The 18,866-nt window shown below is 44.4% G+C and overlaps 1 protein-coding gene across 4 annotated transcripts in view; it reads right to left on the minus strand.

Annotated features, from left to right (window-relative positions):
- Nucleotides 1–18,866, minus strand: part of AK7 (adenylate kinase 7) — a 55,468-nt gene that overhangs the window by 2,165 nt on the left and 34,437 nt on the right. For 2 of the 4 annotated variants that reach the window (XM_065872048.1, XM_065872050.1), the window contains 6 exons: nucleotides 17,556–17,684; nucleotides 15,150–15,282; nucleotides 9,756–9,884; nucleotides 9,250–9,318; nucleotides 4,052–4,249; nucleotides 1,388–1,608 (listed from right to left, as the gene is read on the minus strand). In XM_065872048.1, the coding sequence (XP_065728120.1) occupies nucleotides 1,388–1,608; nucleotides 4,052–4,249; nucleotides 9,250–9,318; nucleotides 9,756–9,884; nucleotides 15,150–15,282; nucleotides 17,556–17,684 (879 nt within the window). The remainder of the gene's footprint in view (nucleotides 1–1,387; nucleotides 1,609–4,051; nucleotides 4,250–9,249; nucleotides 9,319–9,755; nucleotides 9,885–15,149; nucleotides 15,283–17,555; nucleotides 17,685–18,866) is intronic. The other 2 variants (XM_065872049.1, XM_065872051.1) reach the window with 2 other exon arrangements.

The following is an 18,866-nucleotide window of genomic DNA, read 5'->3' on the forward strand; positions in this document are numbered from 1 at the left end:
TCCCCTGCATTGGGAAACGAGGAGCCTTCACCATGGGGCCTCCAGGGAAGTCCCAAGAGGGAAATTTAAAAGTATAGAAAGGGATAGGACGTGTTATGCAGTGGGGCAGGTGTTGAAATTTTAAATATGGTGTCCAGGAAAGGCCTCATTAGAAAGACGACTTTTAGCAAAGACTTGAAGCAAGGGAAGAAGTTAATCACACAGATGGAACTTTATTTAAATGCACGGAGATATCAGAGGCAGCCAGGTCACAGAGGACCTTAGGGGCCACGGTAAGGAGTTTGGACTTTCATCGAACAGCGATGAACAGCCTGTGAAGACTTTAAACAGAGAATGGATGTGCTGAATCTGTATTTTTCTTTTTTTTGGCCCTGCCAAGAGGCATGTGGGATCTCCCCCGACGAGGGACGGAACCTGTGCCCCCTGCATTGGGAGCATGGAGTCTTAACCACTGGACTGCCAGGGAAGTCCAGATCTATATTTTATTTTTTGTTTTTTTAAATAAATGTATATAATTATTTATTTATTTTTGGCTGCTTTGGGTCTTTGTTGCTGCGCCGGGCTTTCTCTAGCTGCGGCGAGCGGGGGCTACTCTTTGTTGCAGTGCGCCATTTTCTCACTGCAGTGGCTTCTCTCATTGCGGAGCATGGGCTCTAGGCGTGCAGGCTCAGTAGTTGTGGTGCACGGGCTTAGTTGCTCCGTGGCACGTGGGATCTTCCCGGACCAGGGCTCAAACCCGTGTCCCCTGCGTTGGCAGGTGGATTCTTGACCACTGCACCACCAGGGAAGCCTAGATCTGTATTTTAGAAGGATCACCTGGCAGCAGCAGGGAAACAGACTGGAGGTGGAGGGTGGAGCTGGGGAGACCAGCCGGAAGGCACCACATCATTCTGGCACCCTGGTCAGGAGAAGGGAGCCCTGCAGGTGGATGTGAGTGCTGTTTTAGGAGGCAGAATAGATAAGACTCAGTGATTTGGAGAAGAAGGGTAGAATGAGGCTGACCACCCAAGTTGGATGGGTAAATGGAGGAAAACCAAATGAAATCACCAGGTTGACAGGCAGCAAATGGCACACTTTTACAACGATGTGTATTGTTAATGCTATGTCAATGGCTGGTTGTTATTATCCTTGTTATTTACCCTAAGCAAAAGACTGGGGCATCTTTTTTAAAATGGTACATATGAAAGAAATTTTAAAAAAAGAAAAAAAAATGGTACATATGACAAAACAAACAAAAACAAAAAAACAACAAAAATATGTTTGGGGTATTTCCGTGACATTTCTCTATTAGCCGGATGGGAAGCGCGAGAGGTCGGAATGGTCTTGCCAGCCCCCAGCCCCCATCCCCCACCCACTCCCCCGCCCCGACGCGTGTGCACACACTCACCCACTCCTCCCAGCGAGCGATCTTCTCTGCGGTCTCCGCAGCCTCCTTGCGCTGTCGCTCTGCCTCCTCCATGGCCTCCTTGGCCAGCCGTTCCTCAGCAGCCCTCCGCTCCTCTTCTGCCTTTTCTTCATCCGTTAAACCATAATTGCGAGGCTCCCCAATCTCTTTGATGAGCTGTTTGATAGCAAGTCTGTTCTGAGCGTCTTCGAGTCTTCCTACATCTTTAAAAACCAGAAGAGAGGAAGAGAGCAATACAGACATTTATAATCTGGTCCTGGGGCTTCCCTGGGGGCGCAGAGGTTAAGAATCCGCCTACCAGTGCTGGGGACACGGGTTCGAGCCCTGATCCGGGAAGATCCCACATGCTGCGGAGCAACTAAGCCCGTGCGCCCCAACTACTGAGCCCACGTGCTGCAACCACTGAAGCCCACGTGCCTAGAGTCTGTGCTCTGCAACAAGAGAAGCCACCAATGAGAAGCCCGCGCACTGCAACTAGAGAAAGCCCGCGTGCAGCAAGGAAGACCCAATGCAGCCAAAAATAAATTAAAAATATATATATATAATCTGGTCCTGCCTGCAATCTATTCTGAGTCCATTTTTGGGAAAATTCTATCACTATTATCTTGTGATGGTAGATTGCGTAAATTACCATATGAGTGTTTCCTTTTCTAGTTACCAGCACAGTTTAGAATTTCTGGTCTCACTGGCAAATATCAGACTGGTCTCTGGGGGTCACAGGGAGCAAGACTGGGGCTCAGGTCTGAGCTGTGACGGTCGCCGCTGATTTGACCAGATGGATGGGCGTGTGTACCTCCTCAAAAGGAATGAGTTCTCCACCCCGGGAAGCATTCAAGCAGAGACTGGGGCACTTCACTTGGGGGTTTCCACAGAAGGAAGTCCTGTACTTGGAGGCCGGGCTGGGTGACCTCCAGGTTTCTTTTGTTCTCTGTTTCTGAGAATCAATGATTCTGGGACACTTTTTTTTTTTTTTAATTTATTTTGGCCGCGTTGGGTCTTCATTGCTGCACGCGGGCTTTCTCTAGTTGCAGCGAGCTGGGGCTACTCTTCGTTGCGGTGCGCGGGCTTCTCATTGCGTTAGCTTCTCTTGTTGCCGAGTATGGGCTCTAGGTGCGAGGGCTTCAGTAGTTGTGGCTCATGGGCTCTAGAGCACAGGCTCAGTAGTTGTAGCGCACGGGCTTAGCTGCTCCGCGGCATGTGTGATCTTCCCGGACCAGGGATCGAACCCATGTTCCCTGCATTGGCAGACGGATTCTTAAGCACTGCACCACCAGGGAAGTCCTGATTCTGGGATTATTATTTTATTTTATTTTATTTTAATTTTTTGGCCGCACCACCTGGCATACGGGATCTTAGTTCCCGGACCAGATCAGGGATCGAACCCATGCCCCCTGCAGTGGAAACACGGAGTCTTAACCACTGGATCACCAGGCAAATCCCTAGGATACATTTCCAATTCATAAAAAATTAACTGTTTCAGTTAGCCTACTTGAATAGAAAAAAGTCCAAACTCCAGAATACGTGACTAATGTCAATATTAAGACCAAAAGAAGGAGAAGGAAAAGGAGGGGGGAGGGCAGGGGAGGAGAGGAGGAGCTCTAAGCCTCCCAGGACTCCAGGATCCAGATGCTGTCTCAGCTGGTTCTGGGGGATGAAGAGAGGCCCCGGGAGGTCCCAAAGGTCAGCCTGGCTGCTAAGCTTCCACCAGGCTAGCAGTTTCTCACCAAACCCAAAGAAGAGGTGTCAAGACCCAGAAAATCAGAAAGGAAGTTCAGGGGCCCATCAAGCCAAGGGGAGGAGAAACAGCTACAACAGATCGGATTTGGAGGCAGGGACAATGATGGTGGAGGTGCGGTTGATGAGAGATCATATTCACTGGATGCTTGCTGGGTGCTCAGCCCTGAGTTAAGTGTTTACAGGAAACAGGAGGAATGCGATGAAGAGCTATTTGATTTCTGAGTAGCTAAGGGGCCAGCTGGCTGGTCTTAAAGGCCAGGAGCAGCTCTGTGAAGAGCACCAGTGCCCTGCAATGCTAGGGGGACAGGACGCTGCCCCCAAGGACACTGGGGAAATGGCCCAAAGCAGCTGGCAGCAAACCACATATCTTTGAAGTCCCCTTTAAAAAATGCCAATTTGGGGGCTTCCCTGGTGGCGCAGTGGTTGAGAGTCCGCCTGCCGATGCAGGGGACACGGGTTCGTACCCCGGTCCGGGAAGATCCCACATGCCGCAGAGCAGCTGGGCCCGTGAGCCATGGCCGCTGGGCCTGCGCATCCAGAGCCTGTGCTCCGCAACAGGAGAGGCCACAGCAGTGAGAGGTCCACGTACCGCAAAAAAAAAAAAAAAAAAGTCAATTTGGTAAAAAATTAAAAATTAAAAAAAAGAAAAGAAAAGAAAAAATACCAATTTGGTATTCAACTTCATAATATATCTGCATGTTTTCATATGACAATAACACCCGCCACACCACCAAATCCTCAAGTAGACAACTCCTCTGTCTTATCCTGTGACTTCCCAGGCCCCGGGCACACGGTTATACTGACCCGCCCTCCCCCAGCCCTATGAAAGCGTGCACGCAGTTGGCCGGGGGGTCCTGACACCGGGCAGCCCTTCTCCACTTGCAGGTTATCCTTGAGTTTATTTCGTACCAATATGTATCGGATAGATTTCAAGTTCGTCAAAGTAGTTGAGGACAGTCTCATCTTCAGTGTTGATGTCCCGGTAGTTGCTCAGAGCCCGGAGGAACTGGCCCTGGCTGTAGTGGGTCCCCGCCACGATGCTCTCGGGGAGATTCATCACCCTCTCCTTGAGGAACTCATCTGAGGCATCCAGCGAACAAACGAATTCTGGAGAGAAAGAGAAGCTCGTGAGTTAACACCGTGACTGCGGAGCTTGCAAGCAGGTGCTGGTGGACGGGCCACTGCTCGACCGAATGTCTGGTTACCAGGTGGGATCTCCTGTCGTCATGGCAAAGGGCCTGACAAGTTGGCCTTCTTGCTGCCTCTCATGGAGGACAGATGCATGCCAATCACCCATGTTTCCAGAGACCACACTGTGAAGCCCAATAATTTTGTAAGATCTATTATTTTTCTTTCCCTTCCTTCCTCCTTTCCTTTCTGCTTTCCTTCCTTCCTTCTTCTTTTTATTTCAAATAAAAACAGCAGAAATTGTAAATGCAAATCTCTAATAACCCTATGATACCTGTCATCATCTTGCCACTTTTCCAGTACAATATCACAGGCTCCCAAAGAGACTCAAGGCTATAAGGGAAATGCCTTCATGGCTGATTCGCCAACTTAATAAAAAATGGAGACTCCCCTGGGATTTTAATTTTCCATGAGTTGAGCTCTTCCCTCACTTCATGCCATGGGCTATGAAACATCTATGGTCAGTAAGACATGGCCAATGCTTATCAAATATTTGATACACGGATCATATTAATGACAGTGATCATTTCACCCACCTGCAATTTTCTTTTTTTTTTTTTTAACATCTTTATTGGGGTATAATTGCTTTACAATAGTGTGTTAGTTTCTGATTTATAACAAAGTGAATCAGCTATACATATACATGTGCTCCCATGTGTCTTCCCTCTTGCGTCTCCCTCCCTCCCACTCTCCCCCTCCCACCCCTCCAGGCTGTCCCAAAGCCCCGAGCTAATATCCCTGTGCCTTGCGGCTGCTTCCCCCTAGCTATCTACCTTACTACGTTTGTTAGTGTGTATATGTCCATGACTCTTTCTCGCCCTGTCAAAACTCACCCTTCCCCCTCCCCATATCCTCAAGTCCGTTCTCCAGTAGGTCTGCGCCTCTATTCCTGTCTTATCCCTAGGTTCTTCATGACATTTTTTCCCCTTAAATTCCATATATATGTGTTAGCATACGGTATTTGTCTTTGTCTTTCTGACTTACTTCACTCTGTATGACAGACTCTAGGTCTATCCATCTCATTACAAATAACTCAATTTCATTTCTTTTTAAGGCTGAGTAATATTCCATTGTGTATATGTGCCACATCTTCTTTATCCATTCGTCCGATGATGGGCGCTTAGGTTCTTTCCATCTCCGGGCTATTGTAAATAGAGCTGCAATGAACATTTTGGTACATGACTCTTTTTGAATTTTGGTTTTCTCAGGGTATATGCCCAGTAGTGGGATTGCTGGGTCATATGGTAATTCTATTTGTAGTTTTTTAAGGAATCTCCATACTGTTCTCCATAGTGGCCAATTTTCTTTTAAACTGTAAAAGCAGCTGTTTCTCCAGTGCCTAGCACAAATTCAGTGGATATTTGTGGAGTGAATGAATGAATGAGTGAATAACCAACGTGTAGATCTGTGTAATAAGCTTTCTAGGCGAGTTACTGTTCTCAGCTGTTCTCAACAGGACCAGAGAACCCTGGTGCCCAGATCAGTAACCAGGTGTATCGAAAATAACTTGCTGCCTATAAGAGCCTGGCAAAGCTTGGGACTGATTTAATTTTTATTCTAAAATTGGATTGGTTTGCCACATAAAAATGCCATTCTCACTTAACTGCATGCTAATAAGCTTTCTTGAGTGGGTGAGAAAAATAAGTGTGTCGGGTAGAGTCCATAGTGTGGTGCTGGCCAGGGGGCGTGGAACACGTGTGAACTTCATCTGCTTCGTGTGAAAGCAAATAGTGAAAACAAAGGCTGAGGACAGAGCTTATGGAATAAGATCCTATAAACTCATAATCATTGTCTGATATTACCACTCTTCTGACCTGTTTTACTTTAATTTCAATGCTCATCCTTCACCATTTGATTTGCACGAGTAGCTATATTTTTCAAAAGAAAGGAGACATCTGGAGCCCCACATGCTGGTACAGTACTTAAATTGAAGTTATGTCAATAAATTCACCAGAAACTGGATCTATTTAAGCTCTATGATCTAAGACATGTAGATCAAAACTTAATAATTCTGTTCATAATCTAAGAATTTCATGATGTAGTACTGCATCTTTTTTTCCAGTGATTTGGGGGGATGGAAGATTCTAGTTAATAAAATATTGCAAATAATAAGTGATATACTTGGCTTCTAATTTTCAGAGTTTTAATATGATGAAATATATTTCCCACTAGATGATATATTTTTTAAAGTTCTTTCTCTTTTGTGATTCAGAAAGAACTTCAAGATTTTGCAGTGTCTCAAGATAATTATTCAGGACATCTACTGTCCTTGAACTGGCTAACTGTAGATTACAAGGAATAGATTTCTGCTTGGTGAGATTGTATACGACAAAGAGGTCTATCTGGAGCCATGTGAAAAATCTATATCTTAACACATTTTTCCATATTCATCACATAGGTATAGCTTTAAACTTGTCTCCTTCAACTAACAGATCTGAAAAGAATCGAAAGGATATACGCTAACAGTGATAAAATGCAATGATTTGTCAATAGAGATAATACCACCTAGGACTGAATTACTGTACAATCAAATGTTTCATCATTCAAATCAAGCACTGATGCTGATATTAAGCATGCTTTTTATTTTCTGTATCTTATGATGCTTTTGCTTACAGATCTAGGGAGAGAATGCCCCTCCCAGGGCTACCTCTGAAGATAGTAAACAATTCACTTGAAATGAGAGCACGCCTCACATATGCAAGCCAACCACGCCCTTTATATAACTCAGATAACAAGGCAATATTTCTCCTGCCTTAACTCATCCCAGGGCCAGGACCAGGCAACTAGAGACCAAAGCCCACTGCAACTACTCACACTAGTCAATCCTCTAAAAAAGCTGTTTACTCTGCCCTGCTTTGCCTTTCCCATGGGAACCCCAAGAAAGGCTGTGTCCTCGACTTTCCCCTGCCTCCTGACCAAGCCTGGTGCTTCCCCACGTGGCCCTGCATGGTTGCCACACTTCCTTCTCTGGGGAAATGTGAGTAATAAATTCTTCTTTCAATGGCATTAGCCTCAGTGTCTCAGTCACTGCCACAAACTAAAATCCCGCAGCACAAAGGAGACAATGATCTGATTTCTTTCAGGAAGATAGAAAATAATGACAATTTCTAGAAAGAGGCTAATTGAAAAGAACACACTAAACATTCCAAAGAGATTACATCTTAGACATGTTTGGACCGCATCCGACAGAGAGGGCAGCCCAGTGGATCAGGACTAAGAATAATGCACCATTTTACCTCCTGTGTTTCCATTTTCTTATCTTAGGGAGGGGTTTCATTCATTCTGGTTTTTGGAGGCAGTGGCGTGAGAAGACCTGAGTTTGAATCCAAGCCCTGCCGTTTACCAGCGAAGCAGACCTGCATTAGTCTCTGAGCTTCAGGCTCTGGATCAAGTAAACATGGGAGTAATTCCTACCTCACAGGCTCGTGGAAAGGCTCAATAAGCTCCCATCTTGTGTGGTGCCTGGTGCATGACAGATGTTGCGTTGGGGTGAATTTTATCCAGCTGCCTCAGGGGGAACGGGAGGATTTACCACGGGGTTTGCAATGAATGACTGTCGCCCAGAAGTGATCAGCTCTCATAAACTGGACAGACCTGGTTATTTAGACTAATCAACTTTACTTTTTAACTTTTTCTGAGGCAAACACATAAATTAATAGGAAATCTAAGACAGCCCATTCCTCCGGCATTTCATGTTCCTGCCTCAGGCAAATGGTAAATATCCATCCCTGGGGATGACTGCTCTCTGACGGTCTCTGCTTCCAGAAGCTTCATCACAAGCTGTGCCTGGACCAGGGGCAGGAGAGGATTACAGCTGTGAACCGACTCTCCTGGGGACTTTGACACGGTGAGCAAGCAGGCCCTTCCGAGTCACAGCCTTGGGCTAAGTTCCTGAAAATAGCTGTTCTTATATTTACCATATGACCAAAACTTGATTAAACCTCATGCAAACTGATAAAAAAAGAAAAAAACCTTTAAAGTTCATGGCAAAGTCACAAGAAATGCCTGCTCAGCAAGTCCTTTTTTGTGGAATAAGTTGTTTATATTTCTCTTTCAAGGGTATGTTGTGAAAGCTCTGTGTAAATATGTAATAGGATAAACTTGCTGTGGAGTTAGGGAACCTGCCCAGCCTCAATTCTGGATTCTTTTTTTTTTTTTGCTGTACGCGGGCCTCTCACTGCTGTGGCCTCTCCCGTTGCGGAGCACAGGCTCCGGACGCCCAGGCTCAGCGGGCCATGATTCACGGGGCCCAGCCGCTCCGCGGCATGTGGGATCTTCCCGGACCGGGGCACGAACCCGCGTCCCCTGCATCGGCAGGCGGGCTCTCAACCACTGCGCCACCAAGGAAGCCCCAGTTCTGGATTCTGAATGTCCTCCAGAAAAGATTATGGCATGGCTAGCACCTGAAGCAGAACAGAAAGGAGGGGCAGTGATCTAGTCCCTGGGGGTCTTGCCAACTGACTCAGAAGCCAAGACACTGTACAGCACAGGGAATAGAGCCAATATTTTATAATAACTACAAATGGAGTATAATCTTTAAAAATTGTGAATGACTATGTTGTACACCTGAAACTTATATAATATTGTAAATTAACTGTACCTCAATTTTTTTTAAATACAGAAAAAAAAAGTCAGGGCACCAACAGATTGGCTAATCTTTTGCTCTCTTACAGGAAGGAACAGCAGAAATGAATGCTCTCAAAGGGACTTCTGTCCATTTCAGAATTTTAATATCCCTGATATTTACCCCCAGTGAATTCTTTAGTTTGGAAGTCTGATTTTAAGTGTATCGTTTTACTTTGTTCCTAAAACAAACAAACAAAGCTATTTTATTCACATCAAAAGGATTGTTTTGGTACAAAAGAGATATCAAATGGCATTCCTTTAAATATGACCTTGGAGAAGTCTTTTAAACTTACCAGGTATGATTAATTTATCAAAGGGAAACCTTTTGCCTCTGGCTTCTTCCTCTTCTTCTTCCTCTTCTTCTGGTAAAACAAAATATACATCGTCAAGTTTATTACATATTATTACTAAGGATTGTGCAAAAAATTTTAAATACTTTGGGACTTCCCTGGTGGTCCAGTGGTTAAGACTCCGCACTCCCAATGCAGGGGGCCTGGGTCGATCTCTGGTTGGAGAACTAGATCTTGCGTGCATGCCGTAACTAAGAAGTCCGCATGCTGCAACTAAGAACCGGCCCAGCCAATAAATAAATAAATAAATAAAATTATTTTTAAAATAATTAAATATTTTAACTCGTAGTCACTAGTGAAAACTAGCCATAACTAGGAAAGCCTGCACTTTAGGTATAGTCGCTCCGATTTTTTTGTTTATTTTAATTGTGACTACTGTTACTCTGAACGATAAAGCTGTGACTTATTTGAATGTAAACATTCAAAACAAAGGTAACGCCCACACTTACGGTTGAACAGGTCTTTGGCTTGATCATAGGTCTTTGGGAATCCATCCAAAATGTAACCTTGATTCTTGCAAGGCATGGATTTTAGCTTTTCTTTTATAAATCTAATTACATATTCATCTTCTAGTCGACCTAATAAAAAGAAAAAAAACATTACTGTGCAGTCACATTCTACATAACGAAATTGAGTTATCTGTAGTGAGGTGGATGGGCCTAGAGTCTGTCATACGGAGTGAAGTGAGTCAGAAGGAGAAAAACAAATACCATATGCTAACACGTATATATGGAATGTAAGAAAAAAAAATGGTCATGAAGAACCTAGGGGCAAGATGGGAAAAAAGGTGCAGACCTACTTGAGAATGGACTTGAGGATACGGGGAGGGGGAAGGGTAAGCAGGGACAAAGTGAGAGAGTGGCATGGACATATATACACTACCAAACGTGAAATAGATAGCTAGTGGGAAGCAGCCGCATAGCACAGGGAGATCAGCTCGGTGCTTTGTGACCACCCAGAGGGGTGGGATAGGGAGGGTGGGAGGGAGGGAGACGCAAGAGGGGAGAGACATGGGGACATATGTATATGTATAACTGATTCATTTTGTTATAAAGCAGAAACTAATGCACCATTGTAAAGCAATTATACTCCAATAAAGATGTTAAAAAAATTTAAAAAGTAAAGTGATCTCAAAAATTCTTGTGTAGTCAAAATTACTATTGAAAATCTCTTATTTTTGCATTAAAGTGAAAAATACGTGGTTTTGTCATTTGAGCACAACACATGAACTCTCATGCCCGATAAAGTAGGAGAACCCAGTGAGCCTGTCTGCAAGAAAGAACAGACGGATGCTTATGTCTGCGCTTCCAGAATGTTCTTCCGCGCTCACAAACTTTGCTTGAAGTTGAATGAGGAGTAATTGGAGGAATCCAGGGTGTTCTCACTTGCCAACAGGATTTACTCACTTCTGTTCCGATATATGCTTCTATAACCTTAATACGTGATAATAAATGTTTCTGTTGTGAGAATTCAGTGGGATAGTACTCATGCATGCTGATGCCACAAGATTTATTTTTATTTTTTATTTTGGCTGCACCGGACGGCTTGTGGGATCTTAGTTCCCCGACCAGGGATCAAACCATGGCCCTCGGGCAGTGAAACCCCAGAGTCCTAATCACTGGACCGTCAGGGAATTCCCTACACACAATTTATTAATAGTAGGTGCCCAATAAATATTTGCTACATTTGAATAAGAATCAACCTTGATCTTGACCCTTAAAGGCACTGTTCTCTTTAAGGCTGCAGAAAGGAGCGTGGTCCCCTCTTCCCTGCCTTTTCCAGTGGGCATTGCAGACCTTCATCCCACTGGACAGTTCCCTCTCCAGCCATGGGCACAGGGTTCCTGCAGTTGCTTGGGCGGGGGCTGAGGATGGAGGAGTTTGTTCTAAAACTATCACAGTGTTTCCAAGACAATATGATGTAACTCCTCCAAAATATTCATCTACCATGTAATTGTTGAACAGCTATCATTTCCAAGACACAGCCCTGCCCTTACATGGCTTAATGTATACATTACAGTAATACAAGCTTGACGAGTTTGAGAAATTGATCTCCAAAGCTCTTTCTAGGGTAGCGCTATGCTTTCAGTTTATCGGTGGGTCTACAATATAAAATAATTCGGGGTCTCTTTTTATTACTCTGTTAATGACAGTAAAATGATCTAATTAAAACACCTCTCCTTTCTTCTACTTTTCATTGCCACACGAATCATTAGGCAGTAACTGATTCAGAAAATAATTGTGTCTTTCAGAAATTTAAATATTATGGCAGAGACAAAAAATAATCAAAGGTGTTATTTAACATAATGAAATTCCTCGAAATGATTTGATGTTACTTCTCAGTAAGGTTCAAAATGCTGTAAAGAAATAAAGTCACATTCTTTTCTTGTTTTTTTTTTTCCGCCGCGCAGTGCATGCGAGATCTTAGTTCCCCGACCAGGAATCAAACCCATGCCCCCTGCAGTGGAAGCGCAGAGTCCTAACCACTGGACTTCCAGGGAAGTCCCTAAACCCATGTTTAAAAAATGTCAAGGGGGGACTTCCATGATGGTCCAGTGGTTAAGAATCCGGCTTCCAATGCAAGGGATGCAGGTTCAATCCCTGGTCTGGGAACTAAGCTCCCACATGCCATGGGGCAACTGAGCCCGCACCCCACAACTAGAGAGCCTGTGTGCCGCAACTACTGAGCCCATGCGCTCTGGAGCCCATGTGCCGCAACTACTGAGCCCTAGTGAGGGATACACTGATATCAAAAGACCATTTTTTTTTTTAAACATTCTATCTTCAATTTTCAAAAGCTTCGTTGGTAAGGAAAGGCACATACTCGGAAATCTAGCTTCGGCCCCCTCCAAGGCATCCTTTGGCTTATTTCAGGCAGCGAGCTTTGCCATTCATTTCTGTTTGTTTTAGAAATAAGTGTTCATTATGCCAGAAGGGAGCTTGAGCGCCAGTTTATGATAACTATGGAATGTGAGTACGCAAAGGGCCAAGCCCAGGCGCCTTTTTCTAGAGAACTGTGACCTCCTGGAGATACACTCGTGACCTTGGCCGGGGGCGCTGAGCATCTCAGAAGGGGATGGTCACTTCTGCTTTAAAGTGAATGAGCACAGCCCTGCTGGATGGCCTTTACAACACCACACTGCTTCTTCTTCTCTTTTTTAAATTTTAAGTCTGCCTTTCAAATAACAGTAATGTTTAAAATGCTAATATTAATGCATATTCATAATAACTAAAACTTAGTTTAAAAACAGGTAGCTGCAACCAAGGTTTTTAAAATAATCCATACACAGTAGAGACACGACGCTGTCAACATAAAAGTGGATACATTTACATACATCCCCCTCCCCAACTTTTTATTTTCAAACTCACAGAAAAGTTGAAAGACTAGTTCAATGATCACCTGGAATCCCACCAACCAGTGGGATTCTGTGCATTCTAGTGCATTCACCGAGTCCCTAGTTTGGCTGACCGGTCAGGGGCCGACGGGAGTGGAATCATGAATAGAAAAGGATACGGAGGTGTCTCACTGTGGGATTGTGAGATCTGTCTTGCTGGAATCCTTAGAATCACATGATAACACATTGGTTCACGTGAGGGAGAAGTGTGCTAACCCTAAGGTTAAAGGGGACTGACTGCACCATCGCCACCTTGTAGGAAGTGGGTGGGAGGGCATACTGACAGTAGGCGGGTTTGTCTCCCTCCCCGTTCCCCTCGGAAGACAGAGGCTGCTGACCCAGTTTGGCCTCTCTTGCATCTGTGGGAAGAACAGACTCTGCTGCCAAGGACAGGCCCTTCTTGAACTTGGGTGACGCAGTGACTGCTCTCAGCCATAATTCTTGTTCTGTGTGGTCACCTCCCTGGACGTGAAAAGAGCCCAGTCAGTACTTCACATCATCCTGTTACACGAAGTCCTTGGATAAGACTTTTGGGTCCTTGCAGAGACCAGTTATATGTTCCTGTCAGTAAATGCTGTCCTGTGCTTGTTTCTGGCCCTACGTCCCAGGCTTACAGCGTATGTACCCATGGCCATGTTCACCTGTGGATTCCTAAAACTCCCAGTCCCCTGCCCTTTCATGTGGCCTTGCCAGACTTCCTTCCGCAGGTGTCCTCACAATGGAGTGTCTTCTTTTGTTTTTTTCCCCCTCTCCCAAAAGGTAGGAGACAGGATGCTATAAAACTCTAAAACCAAGATAGTGATTCCCCAGTGTCACAGGCGAGGCAGGGGCAGTGTCATATCTCAAAGTGCTGATCTGCGTTTTCTGTGTACATTTTCCTCTGGGCCATTGCTCTGGGATTCCAAATTCCATCTCCTCCTGGCCCAGCCCACACCAAAGCAGAAACCCAGACTCAGATGATGAGCTGGTTTAAGTGAATGCTCAGTGTCTGCAGACAAAAACATTTCCTCCACCCAATAAACTAGATTGGAGTGGCCTGGGGGAAGGAGAGGAAAATGGGTAAACAGGACTTCAGAGGAGGGTGTGAAGGGATTACTCCTGAGGAAGAGCAGCTGGGTCTAAGACTATGCCTGGAGGGACAAAGGGTGGGGTGCCAGAAGACCGGAGAGGGGAGGGCGTCCAGAGCGGGGGCCCCAGGGGAATGCAGTGGGCGGTCCTCAGGGGGAGGGCCAGTTTGTACCTCTGTCCTTCTTCCCTGACCCCGGCTGGCCCCAGCTCAACCCTGGAGGATCAGAGACAGCCACCAGCAAGATGGGAGAAGTAAGAGGCAGGATGGGAGGGGGGGAAATTCTCCACTGAGTCAGAGTCCAAACTTGCTTACATGTTGGACTGGTTTATAGCCAATGCCAATATTACCAGTTTGATGGAGGTTCTCAACTATCTGGGTGTAAAAATGAAATGGTTTTATTTTTCTCATAACTGCTGCTGACTGCTTTCCTGATGGGTGGCAAGCTCCCTTAAAGACATCTCAGTTCAAAACTTAGTTTGTGATTATGTGATTGGAATGGACTTCTGAAAGCATGAATAAACAGAGAGCCCACTTACTTATTATCTAAGAGCTGCAGTGGGACCAGCCTGAAATTCCATCCAAGGGTGGGGAAAGAATGAGTCCAGAGTTTGAGTTTAAAGGGACACTTTACTGGGATGCACGTGTTCAACAAACTTGTTCAAATTACCCCGTGGGCAAGAATATTTTTCTATTTATTTGTATTTCTTCCTGAATGAATTAATTATTGGTCCAAGTTATTCATCCATTTTTTTTCTCTTCAGGATTTCATGATTTTCTGATTAGTTTGCCTGAGCGTTTTATGCATGAAGGCTATTAACTCTTTGTCATATTGGTGGCAAATACTTTTTCCTGATTTGCCCTTTGCCTTTTAATTAATGTTTTTTGATGCTTTATAAATATTTATAACAAACAATATTGATTGTTTTAAAACTTAGGTAATTCTTTCCCATCTTATAACCAATAGTCAACAAAATGTTAACAGGGGGGGCTTCCCTGGTGGCGCAGTGGTTGAGAGTCCGCCTGCCGATGTAGGCGATACGGGTTTGTGCCCCGGTCTGGGAAGATCCCACATGCCGCGGAGCGGCTGGGCCCGTGAGCCATGGCCGCTGAGCCTGCGCGTCCGGAGCCTGTGCTCCGCAATGGGAGGGGTCACAGCAGTGAGAGGCCCGCGTACCGCAAAAAAAAAAAAAAAAAAAAAAAAGTTAATGGGGATTTTTTCCCCCAGGGTTGAGATAGTGAATGATTTTGTGTGTGTGTGTGTGTGTGTGTGGTTGTTATAATTTCTGTACTTTACTTTTAATAGCAAACAAGTAGTTTTTTATAACAAGGAAATCAATCCCATCGTTACAAAAGCAGTGCGGCCGTGTGCTGTGCGGTTACCTGCGTTCTGCTCCAGGTTTTCCTTGATGCCATCCAAGAGCTCCTGAGCATCCTCCACGGTCTCCGCTTCCTCCTCCTCTTCACCTTCTTCTTCTCCTCCTTCCCATACATGCTTAGGTGTAATGATCGCCTCCTACATACCACAGGGATATTCAAATCAGATGATGCCCTGCATTGACTGGCTGCTATAAATCATCTGGCGAGTGATCCTGGAAAAGGCTGGTACCCAAACAGGGAGGTGCTCAAGGACAGCTGTGAAAAGTGGTCAGGATGCGCCTATATATCTACGAAGACAGATAAGAGCCTCTCTATTTTAGGAGAATAATCTATTTCTGTGCTAACGCCAGAACTACTTAAGAATCAACACTTTTCTAGGAATTCCCTGGCGGTCCAGTGGTTAGGACTCCGAGCTTCCACTGCAGGGGGCCCAGGTTGGATCCCTGGTCGGGGAACTAATCCTAATCCTGCAAGCTGCAGCCAAAAAACAAACAAAAAAGAATCAACACTTTTCCAAGTATCAGGTTGGCTCTTACTTGGGGGACACACATTTTGTAGAAATCAAGACTTTTAATAATCACCTTTGGAAATGTACCTCAGTACCTACCATTCCCAATAAAATGATAAAAAGCAGCTATTTGGGGAGAAGGAGGGACAGCAGAGCACAGAGACTTTTCAGGGCAGGGAAAACTACTCTGTATGATACTATAATGGTGGACACATTTCATTATACATTTGTCCAAATCCATAGAATGTACAACAGCAAGAGTGAACCCTAATGTCAACTACGGACTTTAGGTGATATGGTATGTGAATGTAAGTTCATCGAAGTAACAAATGCGCCACTCTGGTGGGGTTTAATGATAATGGGGGAGGCTGCCTGTGCAAGGGGTAGGGGATGTAGGGGAAATCTCTGTACCTTCCTCTCAACTTTGCTGTGAACCTAAAACTGCACTAAGAAAAGTCTTTTTTTTATAAGCTGTTGATAAACGGTCTGATAATACCCTGAGAAACATACATCAAGAATAAAAAAAAACCTGGGTATATATCCGAAAAAAACAAAAACACTAATTCAAAAAGATATGTGCACCCCAAAGTTCAGAGCAGCATTATTTACAGTAGCCAAATTATGGAAGCAGACTAACTGTCCATCAACAGATAAATGGATAAACAAGATATGGTGTGTGTATATACACACACATGCACGCATACACATACATACAATGGAATACTACTCGGCCATAAAAACGAATGAAATGTTGCCATTTGCAGCAACATGGATGGACTTGGAGGGCATTATGCTAAGTGAAATAAGTCAGACAGAGAAAGACAAATACTGTATGATATCACTTATATGTGGAATCTAAAAAATACAACTAGTGGGGCTTCCCTGGTGGCGCGGTGGTTGAGAGTCCGCCTGCCGATGCAGGGGACGTGGGTTCGTGCCCCGGTCCGGGAAGATCCCACATCCCGCGGAGCGGCTGGGCCCGTGAGCCACGGCCGCTGAGCCTGCGCGTCCGGAGCCTGTGCTCCGCAGCGGGAGGGGCCACAAAAGTGAGAGGCCCGTGTACCGCAAAAAAAAAAAAAAAAAAACTAGTGTATATAACAAAAAGGAAGCAGACTCACAGATGTAGAGAACATACTAGTGGTTACTGGTGAGGAGACAGAAGGGGAAATGGGCTAGGTAGGGGGCAGGGGATTAAGAGGTACAAACTATTAGGTATAAAATAAACTACAATAAGGATATATTGTACAACATGGGGAATGTAGACAATGCGTTTTAATAACTATAAATGGAGTATAAGCTTTAAAAATTGTGAATCACTACACTGTACACCTGTAAGTTATATAATATTGTACATCAACTATACTTCAATTAAAAAGAAAAGAATAAAGAAACAAATGAAAATGTTCCAGTCAATAGAGAGAATGCAAGATATATTTTGAGCAATAGCTGGAGAAAGACTAAATTTTAAGGGCGACCCATGAAAGACGCTTCCAGAGGAAAAGCCATGTGGTTTTCTGTGTTTTCATAATGGAGCCAACAACAAAATCCAATTAAAATAACAAATCTTGGGCTTCCCTGGTGGCGCAGTGGTTGAGAGTCCGCCTGCCGATGCGGGGGACGCGGGTTCGTGCCCCCGTCTGGGAAGATCCCACGTGCCGCGGAGCGGCTGGGCCCGTGAGCCATGGCCGCTGAGCCTGCGCCTCCGGAGCCTGTGCTCCGCAATGGGAGAGGCCACAACAGTGAGAGGCCCGCATACCGCAAAAAAAAAAAAAAAAAAAAAAAAAAAAAATAACAAATCTCTTTGTAGGATATGCCATGGAAAATTAGTGATTTCTTAATTATGAGTAAGACAAAGCACTTTTAAAATATAAAATTCACAGTAAAGTAGTTAGAAGTGTTACCAGTTTTGCTATGGCTTCGGAAATGACATCCTTCAATTTAATGTGATGCAGTTTGTAGTATTTGGACAACACTTCAGCGATGCTGGATTTTCCCACAGCAGGAGGACCAAGAATGCAAATCTTGATGGGCTAAAAGAGGAGAATAAGCGTCATACAGGGAGCTCTGAACCATATGTAGCTAGACAGTGTTCTTTATTTCAAGGGTCGCGGCCCTTTTAAGTCTCGGGATCCTGCAGGCTGACTCTCACTCCTCCATCAAGACCCCAGAGTCACTTCCTCCTGGTGTTTAATGAGCATCCACTACGTGCCCTGAGCTGGGCACGGGGCACACGACACTCAGCAGGATGTGAACCAAGTACTCAAGCATCACATGCTACCAGTTTCATCTTTGTGGTGCGACTCCTGTAAAGGCAGCAGAGAAACAGAATTTCTGGTCCACTATACAAGGTGCTTAATTTACTGCCTGATGAACATTGTTTCTGGACTAAACTTGGTCTTTAATTAAACTTTTCTTTTTAAAAACAGTTAATTAAAAAAAAAAATAGGGCTTCCCTGGTGGCACAGTGGTTGAGAGTCCTCCTGCCAATGCAGGGGACACGGGTTCGTGCCCCAGTCTGGGAAGATCCCACATGCCGCGGAGCGGCTGGGCCCGTGAGCCATGGCCGCTGAGCCTGCGTGTCCGGAGCCTGTGCTCCGCAACGGGAGAGGCCACAACAGTGAGGGGCCTGCGTAATGCAAAAAATTAATTAATTAATTAAAATAAAAAAAAATAATAAAAAATAAATGAAAACAGTTAATTTATCCTAGTTTTTAAAAATACACTCATTTTTTAAAATTTTATTTTTTATTAGTTATCTATCTTATACATATTAGTGTATATATGTCAATCTCAATCTCCCAGTTCATCCCACCACCACTGCCCCACCCCTGAACCCCCCGCTTTCCCACCCTTGGTGTCCATACGTTTGTTCTCTACATCTGAAAAATATAGTCATTTTTTAAAAAAAGTTTCTAGAAGCTCATCACATTCATGACTGGTGAGCAAATGTTTGTTTATTTCTAATAGAAATAAAAACATCAGTGACAAATAGTCATTTCTTTCAAAATGGTCCAAACAGTTGTGAAACTAAAGCCTGGTATTTTGCAAGGCAAATTTTTTAAATTAAAAAAATTTTTTATTTAAATCATGCCATTGAAAAGCATTTCCATGGGCAGAGTGTCCATGTGCTTAAAGACTACATAATTTCATGCACAGAGTTGGTTATCGTTATCATTACTACTATCATTATTATTAATACTACTACTATTGTT

The sequence above is a fragment of the Phocoena phocoena genome, chromosome 2, assembly GCF_963924675.1.
Source record: "Phocoena phocoena chromosome 2, mPhoPho1.1, whole genome shotgun sequence".
Lineage (NCBI taxonomy): Eukaryota > Metazoa > Chordata > Mammalia > Artiodactyla > Phocoenidae > Phocoena > Phocoena phocoena.